At 38.5% G+C, this 25,231-nt stretch overlaps 1 protein-coding gene across 1 annotated transcript in view; it reads right to left on the bottom strand.

Moving 5' to 3' along the window:
* The window catches only part of SLC38A4 (solute carrier family 38, member 4), a 50,704-nt gene extending 25,703 nt beyond the window's left edge, over nucleotides 1–25,001 (bottom strand). The window contains exons 1-6 of the mRNA XM_010837529.1: nucleotides 24,908–25,001; nucleotides 10,602–10,834; nucleotides 5,506–5,596; nucleotides 4,884–4,999; nucleotides 1,979–2,052; nucleotides 1,228–1,320 (exon numbers count right to left, since the gene is read on the bottom strand). Coding sequence (XP_010835831.1) covers nucleotides 1,228–1,320; nucleotides 1,979–2,052; nucleotides 4,884–4,999; nucleotides 5,506–5,596; nucleotides 10,602–10,720 — 493 coding nt within the window. The 5' untranslated portion in view covers nucleotides 10,721–10,834; nucleotides 24,908–25,001. The remainder of the gene's footprint in view (nucleotides 1–1,227; nucleotides 1,321–1,978; nucleotides 2,053–4,883; nucleotides 5,000–5,505; nucleotides 5,597–10,601; nucleotides 10,835–24,907) is intronic.
* Nucleotides 25,002–25,231: the final 230 nt, after the last annotated feature.

Below are 25,231 nucleotides of genomic sequence, written 5' to 3'. Positions count from 1 at the left end.
ATCACCTCCACTAGCTTTGTTCGTAGTGATGCTTTCTAAGGCCCACTTGACTTCACATTCCAGGATGTCTGTCTCTAGGTCAGTGATCACACCATCTTGATTATCTGGGTCTTGAAGATCTTTTTTGTATAGTTCTTCTGTGTATTCTTGCCACGTCTTCTTAATATCTTCTGCTTCTGTTAGGTCCATACCATTTCTGTCCTTTATCGAGCCCATCTTTGCATGAAATGTTCCCTTGCTATCTCTAATTTTCTTGAAGAGAACTTTAGTCTTTCCCATTTTATTGTTTTCCTCTATTTCTTTGCGTTGATCACTGAGGAAGGCTTTCTTACCTCTCTGCTATTGTTTGGAACTCTGCATTCAAATGGGTATATTTTTCCTTTTCTCCTTTGCTTTTCCCTTCTCTTCTTTTCTTAAGAGCTGGTATTTAATGGAATGGTCAGAGTTAGGGAGAGAGGGAAATGCTCAGGTTGATTCCCAGATTTCCGGCTTAAGAAATCTGCTGGTATTGTTTGTTCACCAAGATGAAAGAACAGAAGGATGGAATAACCAGTTTGGGGACTGGGTAGGAGGTGGGGAAGTAAGTGCCACTGTGTGATGATATAGTCTGGATCATGCAAGAGGACATAGCCACAGGACATCAGAAATATGGATTAAAATGTCTTTAGAAGGTCAAAGACATGAGAGGACCAGTGAAGTTGGTGGGCAAGTATAACCTGGAACATGATTAAAAATATATGCTTCTCAGCTCTCTCTGGAAATGATCATTCAGGAGGAATATAAGAATCTGTTTTACAATGCTTTTGATGCCTCACCAGCATTTTACTTTAGCACAACTTCTATGAACAATGCCCAGTGGGCTGACTGCATAAGATGTGTCTCAATGACCCCAAAATTTACCACGTGCCTCAGATACTGAATATTTCCTTTTGTGAAATATACTCAATCATATATATTTATATATATTTGAAATCAAGAAAGGTTTTATTCTTTATTTTTGTTATAGAATTTATTTCATAGGGTTTATATAGTATTCATTTCAATATAGATATCACTGTTTTGGGTTACAGAGAGATAGCAAATCTGTCTAGAAAACTTTACTTATTAAATTTAAAAATGATAAAACAGGTATTTCTATTTAAATTCCTGTTCACTGCCATTAAATTTTCTTATTTCTTGAACCTCCTTTAGAAAGTTTAAATGGTTTGTTGAAAGCTAGAACCTTACCTCCAATGTTCTGCATTGTAATGGAGATAAAAGCTCCGATTTTCCCAGGCCATCCAAATGCCTTTTCACCTAGTTTTTCATAAATTAAAGACCCTATAATCAGAAATGAAAAGAACCTTGTTAAGAAACTGCTTTAGTGATGAAGATATTTCTATAATATAATTCTGCACTGGAGCCTCAAACATGTAAATAACAGCATATAGAAATCACAGATCTCAGGTTGTCCCTGGGTTAGGAAGATCCCCTGGAAAAGAAATAGTAAACTGCTCCAGGATTTTTGCCTGGAAAATTCCATGGACAGAGAAGCCTGGGGGGCTATAGTTCATGGGGTCCCAAAGAGTCAGACACGACTGAGCACAAGCACCTAAATGACCTAAGTGACCACCTATAGAAATCATAAACCCCAAATACACAATCTCAAAAGCCATTACAAAATACGGTGTATGTTCTCCAAACAAGGAGTGATGGCTTCATTCACTTTGGCTCCATGCAGCAAGTTAGAACTGTTACTTCCATCATCCACCAAAAGCCTTTTTCTGTATTTGGCTTGAACCTGAGCAGGCTGACTTTCACTTTCACTTGATTTTTCACTTGCCTAGATAACTAAGAACACGGAGAGGCCATGTGATTGGGATTAGAAGAAAATTAACTGTAAAATTGATTAACACCATCTTATAGGTATGGAGCTAGAGACTGAAGTGCCTTTAACCAGAATCAAAATGGCATGTCTGGTGTCTAAGGAGTAGCATACCTCCTTCTTTGGCAGTCTTTAATAAAAGATGAACTGAATAAAGAGATAGGACCGCCACGGCAAGCAGCATGATTCTGTGAAAGGAATAGAAAGGAGACAATAAGATTTATGTAAAAAATAAGACATAATAATACATGATGTTACAATACATTATTACACTGGTCTTTTCAATCATTAACTTTCCAACAATATGTGGATTTGGGGAAGCTGGAAAATTCTTTTTCAGAATGTCACAAATACTCTTTAATGCTTCAGAACTGGATTGGCTTTATTTTATGGGTCAAAATGTACTACTGGAAGTCCCTAACCCACCTTTTTTAGTGTGTTACTACTAACAATAGTAGAATCTAGTTTAAAATTTGGATGCTAAGGTACAGCAAAATTAGCAAATACTATATATACTTACTCAGTATAAGGGGCATATGTATATGTATATCATATTTGCATGATATTCTCATGAATATTTATAATTGAAGGGCTATTCAATGCCCTGACTAAACATTCATCTAAAATCTAGAAACAGAGAAGCCAAAGCAAACTCTGAGTTCCATTACTACTGTCTGTGCATTATATGAGAGTGGTCAGAGGTGTGAACCAGAGGGTCTGGCAAATGCCTGTATAATAGAAAAAACAGAAAAAGGTAAGTCTAGGCTACAGGAAAACCTTTGTTGTACTCAGAAAAGAATCGTTTCTGGTTCAGGGCCCTCCACATGTTCACAGGCATATATGGTTTCTTTATGTATTCAGTGATCAGTGCTTTCCAAAAACAAGAACTGAACAGCAAAAATCGAGTGTAGATAGAAGCAATTATATAATAAATTAAGGAATAATAGTAATCTTTACCTGAAACTGAAAAAAAAAATCTTATTCTGTGTCTGTTTCCTATGATGAGAGCACACTAAACATTCTCTCCACAACTGATCTAATTCTTTGGTAATTCCTAGGAAAGTTAAGTTTCAAACATAGATTTAGACAATGAGGTACAAATATTCTAACAATTCTAGCTCTATTGTGCTCTTATTTATCACAAAATATGTTCGCCAGAACTGTCTAATCAATGTCTTATTAATCTGTTGTTCCATACAGCTTATGAATTGACCTGTTTTTAAGAATTATGCAATTCAGATTACATAATTTTATTCCCTGGAAAAATGATGAGAATACTCTATATTCTAAAATATACTTGCTTTGGTAGAAAATACTAAAAGTAAACACCAATTAAATCCTGTGTCACTTGTTAGGAATTAAGGGAAATTGCTGAATCCATTTTGGGCTACTTGGATACACAAAACACATCTCATGATCTCTAATGATTTAATTGCTTCGGCCAAATTAATCTGGTAAATGTTTACAGGCCTAAAATGAGGCTCTCAGTTTTAAAAGTGGAATATTCTCCTCCCATGAAGATGATCTGCAGCTCTAGAATTGGAGAAAGTATCTCTTACTTCTAACTCATCAGTGATCTAGGAAAATTTCCTAATTATTTTAATGGTATGTGTAATTAGTACAGAGAAGGCAGTCTGTTTGTTTCAAAGGCAGAGTATATTACAAAAGTATACAACTACATATATGACTATACTTCTGGTCATTAAGAATCTGAGAATTTTTAAAACTACTTTATTTCAAACATGGCTTAGAAAGGTAAAGGTGACATAAAAACCCATTCAGCTAAAAACTATAATCTAACAGTTCAATCAAAGCACTGACACAATATCAATATTTATAGTCCAGCCTGATCCTTAGCCCCCAAATAGCTATGTGGTTACCTAATCATATGTGATGTTTGGAACATAAATAGCATATATTTATAATATAAATGTTACATTCTTAGACAGTTATTCAAGACTCCAGCATTGCATTAGGGATTGTGATCTACATTCACACTGATGCCTAACTTTATTCTTGTGAAGTATTTCACTGCTGCCAACTGTGTCTTTGAAAATATCAGGCTGCACATAATGACAAATGTCTGTGGCTGTCTGTCACAAGTGGTCTCCACCCTCCAGGTTGGCTCTGTGATGCTGCTGCCACCAGGCAGCATTTGACCAAGTTTGGATAAAGCGCATTGGTTTAGGAATAAACTTTGGCCACTATGCAAAATTTCCCCATGCCAAGCATTGTTACTAGGTCTTGGTGATACAAACAAGAGGTGAATAAAAACAGGATTGAGCCATCTCCAAAGGCTTAATGCTTTGGAGACGACAGTCTAGCCAGGGAGAGAGCCATTAAACAAATGAATCAGACAACTGCACTAAAATACTAACACTGTGATGAGACTATAAGGTGGTTTGTCCCAGTCATGGAGACTGGAGGAAGGCATAACTGAGGTGTGGCTGAACTGAGTTATGGGGAGTTAACTAGATGTAGAGGAAAGGGAAGACAGTTCCAAGATTATGTGCAAAGGCCCTGTGGTAAGAGGGGATGGCACCTTTAAGGGATGGAGAGAAGACCACTGTGCCCCCATTGTATCTGGCATACAGAGCAACAGATGATGGGACTTGAGATGGGATCAAGGCACACAGGACCCTGCAGGTCCGGTTTGGGAAGGGATGTTTTTCCTGAGTGTCATAAAGTCAGATTTGCTACTGGGAAAGATCTTTTAAACTATTAAACACCATATTACTTTACAATGAATAATTTTGGACTGGTAGGGCTGTTCTAGCGCTTTGGGGGAAGGGGGTTCAAACATAAACTTTCTGCCATTTGAATAGAGATGGCTGGTTGAACAAGTACCAGGATTAGACTGCTCTGATTATTTCTCATTGCTGTTTTGTTTCAAAAAGAGAGAGAATATGCTAGTACTTTCTCAGATGATTCTTATTCACAAAGATCAAATTTTGTTAATTGAAAGAGCACCAGGTATGCACAGGCTTTAAACTGAGTGTAGATACGACCAGGCACTTACATGAAAAGTATGATCCCTGTGTTGGCCATGGCATAGGACAGGCCCAGGATTCCACTGCCCATGATGGCATTACTCAGGTTGAATGAAGACATTCCAAAGGAGGTGGTCCCAGGATGCTTGAAGAAAAAGGGATGCATGATAAGCAAATACCCACCAAAGGATGAACCTTTTTTGGATTATTCTTATCCTATATCATCTTTTTTTGGAAGAGACTACCACCAAAAATTGAAGATTAAAGTAAAATCACAGCAAATAAAACCATGACTCAACTTCAGTAAAAGCATGTAATTTTCAGTGGAATGTGGTACTTGATTTCAGCAGAGGTCTTGGTAAAAATAAAAAATACAGGTTGAGTAATAGAAAGAAGGGAAAACATGTACGACTGCAGATCACATTTGAGTTAGAATGATTTCTCCAAAAAACAAATAAATTTCATAAATGATTTATGCAGCCATATGGCGAACAGGAAAAACAAGCCCTTATTCCAGTAAGGGCCTGAATAAACAGAGAATGTGCTGATCAAGGCTTGGAAAATTTCAGTCACATTGCTTTCCTGCAGAGACCCAGGTAGATCAGACATCCTCAAGTCCTGTTTACTGCCGGAAAGCAGAGAATCACTTACATGTTCATCGTCATAATCTGCCAACTTCTTTTTCCCCAAAAATCCATTTGTCAGGAATTTCTGACTTTCAGCATCTTCATTAGTAAACTGACTGAACATACATACAAAGGAAAAGAAGACAGTAGAAACAGCTAGTGAATGCTCCGATTTGTATTAATGTTTCCGGTGATCTAAGTCACTGAATCAGGGGAGGAAAACAAGGCATTAAAGCTTTTATTTTTCTCTTCTCCTCTTCATACTAGTGTTCCTTCCAGAAAAAAGGACTGAGCCCTATTTATGAGTATACTGTGGGAGGGAGGGGGAAAGCTCTGAAGGAAGAAAATATTTTTTAGTTGAAATTTTTTAAAGCCACATTTTTCCTCCCACATTGACTATGCAAAAAATAGAATAATTAGAGCTAATTCCCTTTCTCTCCCAAAGAAAGGGGACAGAGCAGTGACTGTGTTTTCTCAACTGTTAATACACCATGACCACAGGATCTTATTAATTCAATAAGTATTTATTAAGTGCTTTGGCACTGTGATCTCATCTCTCTTCGTGCTAAACTGTCCTCATAAGGGAAACTTCCATGTCTGATATGAAGCAACTATGGCTCAGAAGAGTAAGACAGCATGTCCAGCCCCACCAGATCCCGAGTCTAGGGTCTCCTACAGCACCATGCAACCCTAGACGGAGCCCTTAGCTGGCATTTTCCTCTTTTTTGATTCCACGTTTAATACGCATATCTCTTGCTGGAAAGGAGTTTAAGGGTAGCTCTGTGCTGTGTTTGGTTGTGTGCAAGAATGTGTATCTTAATTACTCTGAAAATGTACTTGGTTGTGTTAGACAATTAATGAATGAAACTAAGAAAACCTTTTAAAGAAACCCAATGAATTAGCAGAAGAGTTGAGAGGGCTGTAAGATGCAGGATTAAAGAGCAGGATTTTAAGACATCACTGTCCACACAGAGCAGGTGGCTCAGTCAGTAAAGAATCTGCCTGGAATGCAGGAGATGTGGGTTCAACCCTGGGTCGGGAAGATCCCCTGGAAAAGGGCGTGGCAATTTCAGTATTCTTGTCGGGAGAATCCCAAGGACTGAGCAGCCTGGCAGGCTATAGTCCATAGGGTCACAACGAGTCAGATATGACTGAAGAGACTGAGCAAGCACAAATCCACTAAACACTGTGATAGTGGTCTACTTGGTCCAGGCGGGAAGCTGCACATCCCACGACAGCACTGGTTGGCAACTGAAGCTGTATGCCAGAGATATGAAGGATATGAGGATATGAAGGTTTGAGGATATGAAGCTAGTACCAGTCACGTTTCTGAATGTTTGACTAATAAGTTCAGCTGCCACCACTGCATTTTGATACTGGAAAATGTCCAGAGGCTTTTGATTATAGGAAATGTTCAAATATGCATGCTTTTTAAAAGTGCTTCATTATTAGATAAATTACAACTTTTAAGGCATTTCTTGCATGAGAGAGTAAGGTAAAATGATTGGAGTGTTTTTTTAAATAACCCTTAGAAATAAAAAAGGTAAAATAATTATTATAGATCTGTGCAAATTATCTCTTAGAAGTTAAGCCTGAAAATATCTTATGAGAAAGAGGGACAATAAGGCTACTTTTTGAGAACAGAGAACAATATAAAGTGCAGATAGAACTAGACAGATCACGAAGACAAAATCACAAAGTTTCACGCGCTTTTCTAAAACCCAGGAAGTGGCTTTTCTTCAACCATGTGGTGTACAAGTTAGGAATATTCCCTGTCATTTTTCTCCTATCTCTTGAAGGAAGAATAAGGCCCTCAGAGGCTATCTTCCTCCATCTCTGTACTCCTTCCTCCCTTTTGTGCTTTATTTTAACAGTCTGTAGTTAATATACTTGCTATGTGGAGACTGGTACATAATGTTCATAGCTGGAAACGGAAAAGATAAGATGAAACAGAGCCCCAAATGGGCCTAATGATAATAAAAACAAAGGTTTCATCTAGATTTAAACTCTGGAATATCCAACATTCTATTTTTAACCTCAATCAATAAGCTAGAATCCTTTAGCCCATGAGTAATTTTAAAGTTTTAAATGTAAAAGTAAATAGACTTTCTCTTTTGAGGCACTTGCATGTTCTTATTTTGACATGAGATGAATTGTAGTCATAAAACATGTCAAGATTGTATAAAATATATGAGAAATGTCCCCAGCATCTTCAGTGATTTAATATCAAGCCCAGCATATATTGAAAACATAAGTATAATGAATCCAAATAAATGTATTATGTTGAATTTCCCCCAAAATTTACATTTAAGAGATCAAACCAAACATAAATAAACCCATCTTTTTAAAATGATCATAAAATTGCAAAATAATGACCCAGTAGAGACAGGACTTACAAGCTAAGTCCTTGTAAGTGTTCCAGAACACACTGTCTGAAGCTGACAAAAGCATTCTTGCTCTTTTCATGCTGGCTTTCAGAGGACCAAATCTAATGACTTTGTAGGACTCTTCTTAGGACCCTGTCCCTTTCAGCTCTGGCACTTCCACAGAGCTTATATCTGTATGCACCTTTCTCAGAAACAAAAGAGCCCTTGGATTTGATCAATTTCCTGAGTAACAAAGTGCAGGGGAAAAAACAACAGTTCACTGAGTATCATCTATCTCAAAGGCACTCATTTAATCCTCAGCAAAGTAGGTGTTGGTTTGCCATTTTGCATTTTCCACTGAAGCTCAAATTAGATAAATACCTTCTCCCAAGTCAGATGACTCCTCTGCTGATTCCAAAGCCCTGGTTCTACCATGCTGTGCCTCCTCAAGAGTAAGTCAGAAAGAGAAAGACAAATATTGTATACGAACATACATATACATACATATGGAATCTGGGCTTCCCATGTGGTACTAGTGGTAAAGAACCCACCTCTCAATGCAGGAGACACAGGAGACCTGGGTTTGATCCCTGGGTCGTGAGGATCCCCTGGAGGAGGGCACAGCAACCCACTCCAGTATTCCTGCCTGGAGAATCCCATGAACAGAGGAGCCTGGTGGGCTATAGTCCATAGGGTCACAAAGAGTCAGACACAACTGAAGTGACTTAGTATGCACGCACATATGGAATTTAGAAAGATAATACTGATGAGCCTACTTGTTAGAGAACAAAGGAGACACAGACATAAAGAACAGAGTTTTGGACACAGTGCGGGAAGGAGAGTGTGAGATGAACGGAGAGAGTATCACTGAAACCTATATATTACCATATATAAAATAGACGGCCAGTGGGAATTTGCTGTATGACACAGGGAACCCAAAGCCGGTGTTCTGTGACAACCCAGAGGGGTGGGATGGGGAGGGAGGTGGGAAGGGTTTCAAGAGGGAGGGGACATATGTATACCCAGGGCTGATTCATATTGATGTATGGCAGAAACAACCATGATATTGTAAAGTACCTTCTAATTAAAAATTTTTAAATATATTATGCTGAAAAAAAAAGAGTCACCCAACCTACAAAGAGTCGTGTTGACATCTCCATGGCCTCTCTTATCCAACAACACTAATGTTTACTGGGCTGGCTTCCTGGAGGAAGAACAGTGCTTCCTCCTGACACCCTTCCTGGGTGTTGTGAATGCAATAAGACATCCTGATTTGAGGATAATATTCTCTACTCCAGACCTAGATTTAATAAAAAATTCACTTCTGAATATCTTAAATCATGAATAATTGGTGTTATGTAATATTTTATAAGAAGTTACTAAACTTATTAAATAACAGTTGTGCAGCTACTCTGTTCCAGGCAGTGCCATCAACCTGGTGTAGTGGCATCATGAACATCTGGGTAGGGAGAAGGTGCACAGAGCAGGTGATCACTTCTAACTGGGGGATGGCTTCATAGGAGACCTGATATTGAGCTGAGTCTTGAAGAAAGAGTGCAGCCAGTAGAGAAAAAGGGGGAAGGTGAGTGGGTAATATTTAAATCAGGGCATTCCAGGCAGACAGAGCAGAGTGAATGAAGGAACAAGAGTTTTAAGTGGCTCAACAAGGCTAGAAGACAGCACATAAACAGGGAACAGGGCAAGGGATGAAGAGGAGAGCTAGGTGAGGGCTAGATCATGAAAGGCCTCATATGCCAAGCAATGTGTAGTATAATCTTTCTCTCATAGCTACTGAGGAAGCACTGAAAGGGTTTACCTTAGGATAGGACATGAGTCCATTTGAAATTGTAAAAGATTACTTTTGCAAGGAATGTGGAGGTCTAGTTGGAAGGGAGTAAATTGTAAGATGGGGACTAATCAGGGCTGTTCTAGTGGATGAGTGACAGATGATGAGGAACAAAAGCAAGATGGCAATAGAATGGATATAGACAAGTGGGTGGACTTGAAACATTAATGAGGTAGAAGCAACTGGATATAGTCAAACATTGTACATGCAGTTCGGCAGAAGGGATGAGTCAACGTTGATACCAAAGGCCCTTTGATTGAGTTGCTGAATGATGCTGATGACTTTCACCAAGATGAAATTGCTAGAAGAAGGGAAAATTTTGAAGAGGATGACAAGAGTTCAATATTAGACACTCACAAGTGTAACTGAATCAAGGAGGCAATTCAGACACATGAGTCATCCAGTAGAGATGTGTAGTAAACAGTTGGATATGATGATCTGAAATCCAGTTGAGAAGTTTAACAGGCTGAAATGTGCCATATGTTCAGTGGGTGAAGCCATGATGGCTGTGAATAAGCTGACTCAAAGGACACTTTTAGCCAGAGAAGAATCTCAGCAGAACTCTGGAGATGTAGAAACACTTAACAGAGCAGTCAGAAGAAGAGGAACCTGAGAGAATAACCCCAAAGGTAAGAGAAGTGGTGTGTTAATTATAATTTAAATTATTATATATTATTAATAGGAACAAGAACACTGTAACTGCAATTTTAAAGTAATCATACAAAGGACTGACATACAATAATGATATACCAATGTATACTTCAGGATCAGAGAGTTGATGTGTTAACATCAAGATCATTGTTAGCTCTCAAATAGGTAATAAATTCAGTTCTTCCCAACAAAAGTTTTGTTTTCCATGTCCATAAACCTCTCATTTTTCCATGGAGCCTGATCATTTTAACCCCATACCTGCTCATTGCTGCCTTTTCTAAATTTCCCATCCCGGTGTAGCTATCTTGAATACTTTCTCCACTGATGCTCTCATCATCAGGCTCGATGTTGACATTGCTCAGTTCCATGGGATCCATTTGAGTTGTCAGCGCTTTCTTGTCCACACACAAGCTCCTTCAGTGTAAACAAGATACTGTACCTTCAGCTTGAGGCTCTTCTACTTGGTGTTATTATGTTCAGAACACTCTGTTCTGCAAACAGAACACAGAATAAATCTTTATAAATTTCTTTAAATTAGATCAATAAGTCCAAACCACCTACTTGTGTGTGTTCTCTGTAAAAACATGAAAAGTAAATAAATTCCTGAAAAATTCACAAAGTATGTCTCCAAAGTTTCCATTACCCAATACAAAAAAAAAAAAAAAGAAAGAAAGAAAGTGAAAGAGAAAAAGGAAAATTCTTAATAAATTGCCAAATTAGCTGGTATTTATAGAATGTTTTTTCAATGGCAGGGGCTTTAATAGTCACTGTAGGAAGAAAAAAAATAAATCTTAAGACATGGTAGCAGTCTTCAAGAAACTTTAGGTATTTGTTAGCAAATTGTATTACTTAAATGGGTGACAGTGGTAACCTATTGATAAAGAAAGATCTGCCAAGGTAGAATCTACCAGTGTCTCCACCAACAGTAACACAGAAAATGACTGTGTTAATTTTTCTTTAATCTGTTAATCGGGCATGAAAGAATTAACCATCAAAATACTTAATAACAGGCAACACAAGGTAGTGTCAGGCTCAGGGAGCCCCCCTTTTCAGGCACTTGGATCATGAAACCAAAGTTAAGAACAGTAACAAAAGTAAGTACAAGTTTATCTTTGAATCAGCCTCAGTCACCACCTATGCAAAGTTGAAATGCATTTTAACAAGAAAGGGATCGAGCTTTTAGGCTTTGCTCTGGCTTTAATTCACTGGATCTCAGCACATTTAACTTTTTTTAACCTAATTTTCCTCAATTAAGTGAAAAGGGGTGGACTGCTACTTTGCAAAAAAATTGCTACAAATCCATTAATGTTAATATTCTGAAATTTAATTTTTACCATTAGTTTCATTCAATTCTTATTGAATCAATATATTGGGCAAAATACTATCACTCTTGGAAGGTGTGGTTCTGAAACATACACTACTATTTGGTAAGGAAATCCTGAGCAGAGAAACTAACATAAAAATTGCTCCAGTATGCTCAACATCACTCATTATCAGAGAAATGCAAATCAAAACCACTATGAGGTACCATTTCACACCAGTCAGAATGGCTGCGATCCAAAAGTCTACAAATAATAAATGTTGGAGAGGGTGTGGAGAAAAGGGAACCCTCTTACACTGTTGGTGGGAATGCAAACTAGTACAGCCACTATGGAGAACAGTGTGGAGATTCCTTAAAAAACTGGAAATAGAACTGCCTTATGATCCAGCAATCCCACTGCTAGGCATACACACTGAGGAAACCAGAAGGGAAAGAGACACATGTACCCCAATGTTCATCGCAGCACTGTTTATAATAGCCAAGACATGGAAGCAACCTAGATGTCCATCAGCAGATGAATGGATAAGAAAGCTGTGGTACATATACACAATGGAGTATTACTCAGCCATTAAAAAGAATACATTTGAATCAGTTCTAATGAGGTGGATGAAACTGGAGCCTATTATACAGAGTGAAGTAAGCCAGAAGGAAAAACATCAATACAGTATACTAATGCATATATATGGAATTTAGAAAGATGGTAACAATAACCCGGTGTACAAGACAGCAAAAGAGACACTGATGTATAGAACAGTCTTATGGACTCTGTGGGAGAGGGAGAGGGTGGGAAGATTTGGGAGAATGACATTGAAACATGTAAAATATCATGTAAGAAATGAGTTGCCAGTCCAGGTTCGATGCATGATACTGGATGCTTGGGGCTAGTGCACTGGGACGACCCAGAGGGATGGTATGGGGAGGGAGGAGGGAGGAGGGTTCAGGATGGGGAATACATGTATACCTGTGGCGGATTCATTTTGATATTTGGCAAAACTAATACAATTATGTAAAGTTTAAAAATAAAATCAATCAATGCAAAAAAAAAAAAATTGCTCCAGTATGCATGGAATCCATAAATTCCCTGGCAAGTAAGAAACAGGTACACGAGAATGACTCCATAAATCCAGTGCTGCAGCAGCCCATCTGTGGAGGACAACCCTTGATCAAGACGACTTCATACTCCAAATCACAAAAGTTGCAAATTACATACGGAAACTGAAACTCACTAGCAGAGTCAGTAGGCACAAGAAGTAATAATTCACACCTGAGTGACTACAAACTGCAAAGTAATTTAAAACGGACTTTATGATAAAAGAAAAAATAAAATGGACTATAAAATTAGTATAATAAAAAGTAATAATAGATTTGAAATAAGAAATAACATCGACAGATTATGAACACAATAGAAGATCAGACTGGTTTGAGAAAAAGGCAAAAAGAATTCTAAAAATAAAATATATAATCAAATTAAAAAAAAAAAAACTCAGCTGGAGGGAGAGTAATGAAACTGGAAGATAGATAGGTGGAAATCACTCAAATTATACCACAAAGAAAGAAAGAAAAATATGAAGTTAAGAGACATGGGGAAGAAAAACAGAGGTAAAAAGTTAAACATGTCTGAATAGTTATTCTAATATGAAAGAATTGTGAGATGAGAGACAGAAAGGACAAAGAATTGTTGAGAACTCAAGGAAGAGAGGAGTTCTCAGGATTCAAAATCACCACACAGTACTTCCAGCAGGAGGAAGAAAAATGAATATTTTCATTAATAAAAGGTAGTGTAAGTGTATAACATCAAAGATAAAGAGAGAAATCTTAGAAGCACCAGAGAGAAGCATACAATTAAAAAAAGTAGAAACTTGTATTAACTGAGTACACACTTGTCTCAACATCCCACAGTATCCCAGAGTATCGGTTTCACTTCCCAATAGCAATCACTAATGACAGCTGTTTTTACTTCTTCATTTACAGTTAGTCATTCTAAACTATTCACTAAAACCTCGCTGACTTGGTTTATCAACTCTAAACTGACACTTAGGAAAGATAAGGAAATTAACATACTTCTTTCTATACTCCTAATTGCTTCCTCCACACTCCTAATTGTTTCAGCTCATGAAATACTTCTACAATGTTGAGATTCATGATAATGTCATCTATTCTGTAAAACAAATCTCTCATAATTTACCTAAAAAATCAGCATTTACAACATTGCTGTGCTATAATTTACAACATTCAGTTCAGTTCAGTCTCTCAGTCGTGTCCGACTCTTTGTAACCCCATGAACTGCAGCACGCCAGGCCTCCCTGTCCATCACCATCACCCGGAGTTCACTTAAACTCAAGTCCATCGAGTCGGTGATGCCATCCAACCATCTCATCCTCTGTCGTCCCCTTCTCCTCCTGCCCCCAATCCCTCCCAGCATCAGAGTCTTTTCCAATGAGTCAACTCCTCGCATGAGGTGGCCAAAGTACTGGAGTTTTAGCCTTAGCATCAGTCCTTCCAAAGAACACCCAGGACTGATCTCCTTTAGGATGGACCGGTTGGATCTCCTTGTAGTCCAAGGGACTCTCAAGAGTCTTCCCCAACACCACAGTCCAAAAGCATCAATTCTTCAGCATTCAGCTTTCTTCACACTCCAACTCTCACATCCATACATGACCACTGGAAAAACCATAGCCTTGACTAGACGGACCTTTGTTGGCAACACGCAGCAGTGGCCATAGGACTGGAAAAGGTCAGTTTTCATTCCAATCCCAAAGAAAGGCAATGCCAAAGAATTTACAACATTACAATTGTGTAAATAGTATGCCCAAAGAACCAAGTGGTATATTTGACTACATAATAAAGGCAATATAATCCTATACTACTAAAACTTTCACTTCCCAGGTGGCGCTAGTGGGGAAGAACCTGCCTGCCAGTGCAGGGGACATAAGAGACATAGGTTCAATCCGTGGATTGGGAAGATCCCCTGGAGAAGAGCGTGGCAACACACTCTAGTATTCTTGCCTGGAGAATCCCATGCACAGAGGAGCCTGGTGGCCTACAATCCATGGGGTCGCAAAGAGTCAGACACGACTAAAACGACTTAGCAGGCATGCACTAGAATTTTGGAAGCAAATTATCCACACTCTTTTACTTTCTGAAGGGCTTCCTCCGTCCTCTTCTGGGTCTTATTCAGCTGCCCATGTTTCTTGAATACCAGGCTATCTCCTTTCTTCAATTCATTTTGCATTGTGCTGAAATACTCCCTTGAATAACTTTTTCTCACAGTAGGTCCAGAAATAGAATTTCTGAGCTGTTTCATGTTGGAAAATGTCTTTACTTTATTCTCAAACTTTTTTGATTGTTTGAATTCTAGATTCAAAATCATTTTCCTTTACAAGGTTGAAAACCTTTGTCTCTTGACTTCCAGCTTCCTCTGATGAATCAGATTTTCATCTCTTTGGTTTTTTTTTTTTTTTCCCTTCTGAACGGTTTTAGAATTTTCCTCCTTAACAAAATCTGAAATTTCTCCAGGATGTAACTAGATACGAGTCGTTTTAAAAATTCATCTTAATCCACACGTGAAGAGCCCATTCACTTAAGAGACTTGTATCTTTCTTCTGATAAAAATGTTTTACCATTTTAAAATGTTTCCCTTCCTTTGAAACTTGTATTAGTCATGTACTGGTCCTCTTTATCTCTATTGCCAAGATTTTCTCTTTATTTCCCATTTTGTTACTCAATGTTCAGGGATAGTTCCTCAATTTCCAGAAAAACAGATTTGATTTTCAGCTGTGTAACACTGTGATATAATAATACATATACATTTGGTCTTCCTTCCCATTTCTGGCACAAAGCTCCAAATGTAATTATATAACTAATATTTCGGTTTTGTACCCAGTTCCTGAAATAGTTCTGGAATGATAAAGATGTTTTTGTTGTTGTTGTTATTCATACCAAGACCCTTTTAACCACACCTGAGTTTATGATAATGAAGTGGCTTTTGTAAAGCCCTTGGGATGGAGGCTGGTTGCCAGGAGAACCAACCAATTGATTAGAGAGCTGGAACTTCCAACCCTACTTCCAATCAACTGAGAGAGGAGAGAGGGTGTGGGCTGAGTCAATCACATATTGCCAATTATTTAGCCATGTCTAGATATGGATGGAGGAGCCTAGTAGGCTGCAGTCCATGGGGTTGCGAAGAGTTGGACAGGACTGAGTGACTTCACTTTCACTTTTCACTTTCATGCATTGGAGAAGGAAATGGCAGCCCACTCCAGTGTTCTTGCCTGGAGAATCCCAGGGACGGGAGCCTGGTGGGCTGCCGTCTATGGGGTAGCACAGAGTTGGACACGACTGAAGCGACTTAGCAGTAGCAGCGGTAGCAGATATTAAACACCCTAACTGAAGGGGTTTGAAGAGCTTCTGGAGTGGTTATCATACAGAGGTGCTGGGAGAGTGGTCCACAAGGAGAGGGCATGAAAGTTCTGAGTCCCTTTCCTCATACTTTGTCCTGTGCATCTCTGCCATCTGGCAGTCCCTGATTATATCCTTTTCTAATAAACCAATAATCTAGTAAGCAAACTGTCTTCCTGAGTTCTGTGAGTGATTCTAGAAAATGATTAAATCTGATTTATAGCTGACTGGTCACAAGTACAGGAGGTCTGAACTTGCCATTGCATCTGAAGTGGAGGCAGTCTTGTAGGACTGAGCCCTTAATATGTGGGATCTGATGCTAATTCCAGGAAACAGTGCCAGAACTGACTAACTTGCAGGACTCCCTGCTGGTGTGGGAGAATTGACTGGTATGGGAAAAACTCATACTTTTGGTACCAGAAGAAAGTATTGGGGGTAGAGTAGAAAACCATTGTTTACTTTTAAGCTGTACCCGTTTTCTTTTTCAACCTGCCAGCTAATTATTTTTCACAATCATGTTTTTAATTTCTGATCATTTGTTTATTCTCTTCTTTTTCCATACCATCTCTTTTGTTCGTTTTATAGATGCAGTATTTACACAAATCTTTCTAAGACTATTGATTTCAAGTTTCCAAAAGCTCTTGTTGTTCCCTAAATTATGTATTTTTTCCTGGAGTTATTCTGTTTGTTCATCTTGGCTCTTCTCTTCCATTTGCCTGGCTTTCCTGAAATTCTTAATGATCCTAGGTTGTCTGTTCATATTTATGAGTGAAGAGTATGTTGGTTAACTTAGAAAGCTAGTACTTGGGGTTTCTCTGAAATCTTACAGGCTCATTCCACTGACGGATTGTTCCCTTGTAGGTCTCCTGTAAGAATCTGCCTGCAAATGCAGGAGTTGCAGATTTGATCTCTGAGTGAAGAAGATCCCCTGAAGAAGGGGATGCCTGGGAAATCTCTTGGACAGAGGAGCCTGGCAAGCTGCATTCCACAGGGTTGCAAGAGTTGGACATGACTTAGTGACCAAACAGCAAACAACAGGTCTGGGTAAGTGGCGTCTATGCAGTCAGTCTGTCTGCAGAGCAACTCCAGGACTCCACTCCCAGACATAGCTGGTGCTGTAGACAAGGTTCCTCAGGGAGCAAAACACAATGATGTATATTCCTCTTGGTGGAGCTTCCATTTGTGCTTGTTATCTCTCTTTGCCTGCTGTGGAGGTCTTAATATTTATTATAAAGTCCATTCTTAGGCTCTCTTTACAGACTAGATTGCAGCCTTATTTTTTGACCAAAAGAGGCAACCCAAACAGATGAAGAGTCCAAATCAAAGTTCCTTGGTGAACACTTGGTCATTGGTTGCTCGTGAATCGTGCCTCCTCTTTGTGTATATAGACTTAACTTGGAACTCCTACTGGACTGCCTCTGGAAAAAGCCCAATTACCTGGTTTACTCTGGTTCCTTTTCTCTTTCACAGGTTTTCCACCCCTATCTGCTTCCTGGCTTGTAGGAATTCTTAAAACTTCCATTTGTTGCTGATCAGTTCAGTTCAGTCACTCAGTCATGTCTGACTCTCTGCAACCCCATGTACTACATCACTCCGGGCTTCCCCGTCCATCACCAACTCCCAGGGCTTTCTCAAACTCATGTCCATCAAGTCGGTGATGCCATCCAACCATCTCATCCTCTGTCATCCCCTTCTCCTCCTGCCTTCAATCTTTCCCAGCATTAGGGTCTTTTCAAATGAGTCAGTTCTTCGCATCAGGTGGCCAAAGTGTTGGAGTTTCAGTTTCAGCATCAGTCCTTCCAATGAATATTCAGGACTGATTTCCTTTAGGATTAACTGGCTTGATCTCCTTGCAGTCCAAGAGATTCTCAAGAGTCTTCTCCAACACCACAGTTCAAAAACATCAATTCTTCAGCACTCAGCTTTCTGTATAGTTCAACTCTCACATCCATACATGACTACTGGAAAAACCATAGCTTTGACTAGACAAACCTTTGTTGGCAAAGTAATGTCTCTGCTTTTTAATATGCTGTCTAGGTTGGTCATAACTTTTCTTCCAAGGAACAAACTTCTTTTAATTTCATGGCTGCAGTCACCATCTACAGGGATTTTGGAGCCCCGCCAAATAAAGTCTTTCACTGTTTCCATTAATTCCTCATCTACTTGCCATTAACTGTTGGGACTGGATGCAATGATCTTAGTTTTTTGAATGTTGAGTTTTATTATTTTACAGATCTCTTGTGATTTTGTTCCTTTAAGAAGGATCATTTCATTTGAAGTTTCTTTGCTTGAATTCCTCAAGGATAGGTCCTAAACTCCCCGTGTTTCAATCTACTCCCAAGACTTCATACACCATGGACTCTCTAAATCACAGTTCTGGCCCAGGCCTTCCTTCTGACCTCCAGTTGCATATCTCCAGTGCCCTAATGTATATATATTTGTGTATCTCAAAGGCAGTTCAAATTCAACGTGCCTAAAATCTAACTTGTGACAGTTCCTCCTTCTTCCAGTATTTCCAGTGCAAAGAATGTTGTCACCATTTATCCAGATCTTCACATCAGAAATATCAGTCTTCTAATTTTTTATCCTTAACATTTACTCCTTTCTAAAGTCTAGTTGATTTTGCAACAATTAAAGTATTTCTCAAATTAGTCCACTTCCTTCTATTGCTTCCACCATTGGTTTTGTCCAAACTTTCTTACATTGTCAATTGCTGCTGCTGCTGCTGCTGCTGCTGCTGCTAAGTCGCTTTAGTCATGTTGGACTCTGTGCGACCCCACAGACAGCAGCCCACCAGGGTCCCCCATCCCTGGGATTCTCCAGGCAAGAACACTGGAGTGGGTTGCCATTTCCTTCTCTAATGCATGAAAGTGAAAAGTCAAAGTGAAGTAGCTCAGTCGTATCTGACTCTTAGCGACCCCATGGACTGCAGCCTACCAGGCTCCTCCGTCCACGGGATTTTCCAGGCAAGAGTACTGGAGTGGGGTGCCATTGCCTTCTCCGTTTGTCAATTGCAACAATCATAATTGATACCTTCATCCTTTCTTGCCTACCCTCCCTCTCCTCATCCATTTTCTACAAATAGTCATATTGATCTTTTAAAAACAAAACTTAGATCATGTTGTTTATTTGCATAAAATCCTGTATTGTCTTCCCTTTACTCTTAGGATAATATATAAAATTCTCCACATGCCCACAAAGTTCCACATTGTCCCTCTACTCCTGATTTCACTCCTTCCACACTCTTCCCACCTCACTGTTCTAGGTATTCTGGCCTCCTTTCAGTTTCTGGGTCTCCCTGAGTTCTCTACCACCTCAGGCCATTTGCCTGATAAGACAGATTGCATAAAGAATGGCCCCTAATCCTAATTTTGGTCCTGGTCAAGGGACATCTTCTCACCAAAGTTGGAACACAGTTTCACAGCTCATATCTTTAGCTCTGAAGATTCTATTACTGATCTATTTTAAGGGAACAACAGCTAAAAGCACAATTTTAAAAGAATTAGAACATTACAAGAAACTAGATACACTGAGTCATTTGCCTGCTGCACAAAGTAGGTCCTTTGAAGCATTTAGACTACAGCATAATTGCTAAACCTTAACACATGATTAATCAACATGGAAGTGTATAAAGATGGTATTTATTTATTTATTCAACAAATACTGAGAATGAACTATAAGCCAGAAACTATGAAAGATAAAGCACGAATAAGACAGAATCCCTATACCTGATGAATTCTGTTTAGTAGAGAAAATAGATTTTTGAACAAGCTCTTATATTATAATCTTTACTTTTTTCTCTGAATAAATACTTATTAAACTAATCATTGAATCACTCCCTGGAGAGACTAGAAAAGAACAATGCTGTGACTGAAAAATATAATAACATAATACGTGTGTGTGCTCAGTCGCTCAGTCATGTCTGACTCTTCACGACCTCGTGGACTGCAGCCTGGCAGGCTCCTCTGTTCATGGAAAACTCCAGGCAAGAATACTGGAGTGAGTTGCTATTCCCTTCTGCAGGGGATCTTCCTGACCCAGGGATCAAACCTGGGTCTCCTGCATTGCAGGCAGCTTCTTTACTGTCTGAACCACCAGGGGAGCCCTTTTCATAATATAATATATAATATATTAGTTTTCATAGCCATAGATTCTTCTGCTGCTCCCTATCTCAGTACATGGCACTTCATAAGAAGTGCTCACAGTGAAACAGAGCAGGACCCGATAGTCCTTGCCCTCCTCCCCTTGTCCTCTGCCTGCCTTCTGCCTGTGGAAAACCTTAGTTAAAGAATAAGTTTAATCAGAGAAGTGAGAAATGCAGAAACAAAGGAAAACAGTCAAAGGAGACCAAATAATAATAATAATAATGTAGCCATTAAGCATAGTCAAGGACCTTCAGTTCTTTCTCAAGGGCTATAGATAATATTCTGAGCCATATCCTGTGAGCTGTCTTACAGATACTCAAACACCAGGTTGAAGAATTAACTAAATAATGACTAGACTGTACCCAAGACACGAACGGCCACAATTCTGAGAACTGGCCAAAAAAAAATGGGAACAAATGGACCCTGGAACTGAAGATTAACTATACCTACAACAACCAAGATAAGACTGACCAGACCACCAAGGATCAATTTGAAGATGACTGTCAGAGCTGACTGTGCTGGTTTTGCACATAGCTCCCTCTGTCTATAAAAGCTCTAATCCCCTGCTCTTCAGGGATGGTGGGGGCGGGGGCAGGGAGTTGGCCTTTGGACAGATGTCGGCCCTCCCCCATTCCATCCCAGTTGCCAGCATCTGAAATAAAGCAAACTTTCCTTTCCACCAACCTGCCTATGTATTGGCTTTTGGGGGGTCAAGCAGCCGGATCCCATACACCTTTCAGTAACAATAGGAGGGATCTGGCTGAACTTCCCAGGTGGTCCAGTGGCCAAGACTCTGTGCTCCCAGTGCAGGGGGGCCTGGGTTCAATCCCTGGTCAGGGAACTGAATCCCACATGCTGCAATCCTGTGTGTCGCAACTAAGACCAAGTGAAGCCAAATAAATAAAATAAATATTAAAAGAAAAAGAGGAATTTGGTTATCATTATAGGTACTTCCCCTTCTCTATACTGTACCCCCTCTTCCATGTTCAATCTATCACCATATCAATCTTTCTTGCAACATTTATTTAAAATTAATTTACTTTTCTCTCCATGACAATTATGTTAATCCAAATGACTACATGTTGAAGAACCCAAAATTATTTTTCTCATTACCTTTCAGAATAAAGTCAAATTTCCTAACATGCTATATAAGGCTCTACATAGCTTAACCCAGACAGAGCTCTTGAGTCCTGCATTGAATCACATGCCCCCCTTACTCACTAGATTCACTGGACTTCTTTCATTTCTTCATTGCCACCTCGAGACCTTTTTGACCTGCTGTTCCCTCTGCCTGGAATTCCCTTCCCCACATTCTTAACAAAGTGTCTCCCACAGTTAACTAAAAGAAACTAAAAATCTTTAAATGCCACACAGTCAGAGGGGCCCCATGTCTAAATTAGATTCTCCCATGGAACATGGTCTCCTCTTTCTTACAAACTCATCACACTTTGAACTTACATTTTTAGTTGTATGACTATTTGATAAATATTAATAACTGTCTCCTCTGCTAGGCAAAAAAAATTCATGAAGGTGGGACAAGGTCAGGTTTGTAGACTACACATATTTTCCATTATCTAGCACAGTACCTGGTGACATATTCTTCGAAGACCAAGGCAATTTTATATGACCTCCTTTATAAATGCAAGTACAATTCTTATTATAGCTTTATAGGTTAACATTTCAAAGTGAAATAGAAATGTTCCCTTCCGGTTCCCAAGAAGAAGAGCAGCTTTGCTGTACAAAGAATGTTCAAAATTCTTTTTTTTTTTTAATTTTATTTTATTTTTAAACTTTACATAATTGTATTAGTTTTGCCAAATATCAAAATGAATCCACCACAGGTATACATGTGTTCCCCATCCTGAACCCTCCTCCCTCCTCCCTCCCCATACCATCCCTCTGGGTAGTCCCAGTGCACTAGCCCCAAGCATCCAGTATCGTGCATAGGACCTGAACTGGCAACTCATTTCTTACATGATATTTTACATGTTTCAATGCCATTCTCCCAAATCTTCCCACCCTCTCCCTCTCCCACAGAGTCCATAAGACTGTTAAAAACCAGATTTGATTTGACAGAACTTTCTATAGTCTAGCCTTTCTCGCTAATGAAGTTAGGTTTCTCTGCAATAGAGATTTTGCCGAAACAGACTGGATATTTGAGTCCAGTGATCTTCTGCATTGCCATTTTACTTTACTCATTCATTAAGGTGAAAAATCAAAATTTGAAACAAAAGTATTTGGAACACTCTCACCATTTAGAAGTCTTTGTTTCATCATACTTATTACATTATCTGAATGTCCTAAATAGCTGATTCCTTATATTTTTTAGTTATTAAACATTATATATAACATTTCTTTGTAGTATTATTTATAAACATTTATTTTACCTGATAAATGAAAGCACAAAAGGAGCTAAATTTCCCACCATTGCTATTTGCTTTTCATGCCAGTCCAGTTCTGATGAATCTACTCTGAAATCTAGGTTCAGGTAGCAGATTTTACCCTTCGGTTGGATGAGCAGGAAGTTGCTGATCTTACAGCAACTCACTCCAGTATTCTTTCCTAGAAAATCCCATGGACAGAGGAGCCTGGCAGGTTTCAGTTTATGGGGTCACAAGAGTTGGACATGACTTAGTGACTAAACCACCACCAATCACAACTTCTAAAAGCCAAATTATCTTGCATCAAAGGAGCTGATTTACATCCACATCCAAAATATATTTTGGATAAATGAATATAGATTTGACAATGAAATGAATCTAATATTACCTTTATGTAAAATTCTCTTAAACAATTTCCCCAACAATGTCATAATCACATGTTGATACTCAGATGACTCATTAGTCTATGGCATGATTTCTCATAGAAATCAGCTTTCATAAAAGTGTTCACTGTCAGTCTGAAGTACATCTTACAAAAGAAACTGCCAATAATAGCAAAACTGTATTCACTTGACTTGGGCTTCACTGGTGGCTCAGATGGTAAAGAATCTCCCTGCAAAGCAGGAGACCAGGTTTGATCCCTGGGTCAGGAAGATCCACTGGAGAAGACAATGGCTATCCACTCCAGTATGCTTGCTTGGAGAATGCCATGGACAGAGGAGCCTGCTGGGCTATAGTCATTGGAGTCTCAAAGAGTCAGACATGACTGAGTGACTAAGCATGCACACATTCGCTTGACAACTTCGTATTGCTGGTACTAATATTTTAGCATTTTCATTCCCTTCCTCTACTTAGACATAGCTTAGAAATAATATCAAGGGAGAACTGTAAAGTTAAAAGAATTTACCGTATGTTGAAGTCTTGTCCCTTTGCTAAGAATATTACATGTTTGCTAATATAAGAATTAAAGCAGCCTTTTGATGAAGTATAAAGGACTATTCATAAAATCCATATACATTATTTTACTTAAAAATTTTCTAGCTCTGCTCTTAGAAAAAGACATAGATTCTCTAGTCATCTTAAATATTAAGAAATAGCTTAAATTCCTGCATAAATTTTAGTTCCTATTTTCCCAAACAGTAGTTTGTTTCCAGAAGTGCACCTCAATATGTAGCATATTTAATATTACACAGTGAACTCCTTATGCTATCCATGTTAATGTGCAATATTTAATAATCTGTCATAAATTATGGATATACTAAATTCTAAATGTCTATATTCTATATAATAGATACTAGACCACCTGCAGAGGTACTTATTTCCTTCTGAAATAAACTATTTAACTTTTTAAAAGTTAACTCATATATTAAAAATAATAGCTTCCATAACCCTTAAAGCACACTGTATAACATAGTTTAAGAAAAGTCAAGAGTTGAGCTCTCAAAACTACATTTCTCAGCACTTAAATGTTACTGATATAATTCTTAGAAGTAGAAAGACTTCCCAGAAAATCCCAAAACACTATCTAAATATAAATCTGAAAAAATGGCAGATCTTGTCTTGTAAAACAAATGGCTATCTTTTCTAGGAAACATACCTAAATTTTTTTAGTTTGTCAAGAATAAAACTTAGTCAATGAATTGTCCATGAATATGATGTATATCATCATTTAAAATATTTTTTCACTGAGTTATGAAACAGTTTCATTATCACCTAGACATTTAATTAAAATAATCACCATATGCTCTATAAAAAGCTCAAAATACATTGAGGATTCTCCCACTGTCTGATAAATACATTTGAGGAGTACAGATCTAATTTTTAGATATGATTCCAGCCTTTCTATATCTAAAAGCTTTGCTTATATTCTACTAATCTGTCAGTTTCTTCCAGTAAATTTGCTGTAAAAATACTCCTTCACTAAAATGGTTACCTAAAAACACAAGCTAAGACACAACATTTTTTTTTTTCTTTTGAAAATGAAGCCACCCAAACACTTAGCCTTTCACATCTGCTATAGTGGTATGATGTTCCTTCTTTGAGCAAACTAAGTTTTGGTGGGTGTTTTTGTTTTTAAGATAAAGAAAGTCTTTAATAACACTAAGCGTGTACATCTCAAAGGTTATACTTTTCCCTAAGACAAACTGTGTCAGCTTTTCATTCCAGAGCCTCCTCCCAGGATCTGGGTAAATAATTTCAATATTTGACAGTATATTGAATCGATTTTTTATAAGAAAAGCAATAAATAATCAATACCATAAAAAGAAGAAATGAAGCATTATTTCAACACTGTAAGTTTTCATGTAAAATCAGCTTTACCTTAATTATTTATCCAGTCCTGTGCAGTCTTTCCAAAATTGTTTGGCATAGCAGACCCCTGTTGCAGAGTTGACTTACGTGAAATTTTGGGGACCTAGACAATGATTTAAAGACCAGTGGGAGTGATCTAGGCAAGCCAATCACCACCAACCCCTCACCCCAACACCTCCCTCTGTTCAACTTGCGTCAGCTCTTAAAAAAATAGAGAAGCTAAATCAGTTTACTGTTGTACACTTGGATTAAACACCAGTTACACCAATTTCTGTTTGCTTTTAGAATTTTGGCTTTTATACAACAAAACAGTCACTTACTGAAAGCTTTACC

The sequence above is a fragment of the Bison bison genome, unplaced genomic scaffold (genome assembly GCF_000754665.1).
Source record: "Bison bison bison isolate TAMUID 2011002044 unplaced genomic scaffold, Bison_UMD1.0 scf7180017864077, whole genome shotgun sequence".
Taxonomy (NCBI): domain Eukaryota; kingdom Metazoa; phylum Chordata; class Mammalia; order Artiodactyla; family Bovidae; genus Bison; species Bison bison.
Note: the sequence above shows the minus strand (reverse complement) of the source record. Positions and strands in the feature narration are given on the sequence as shown.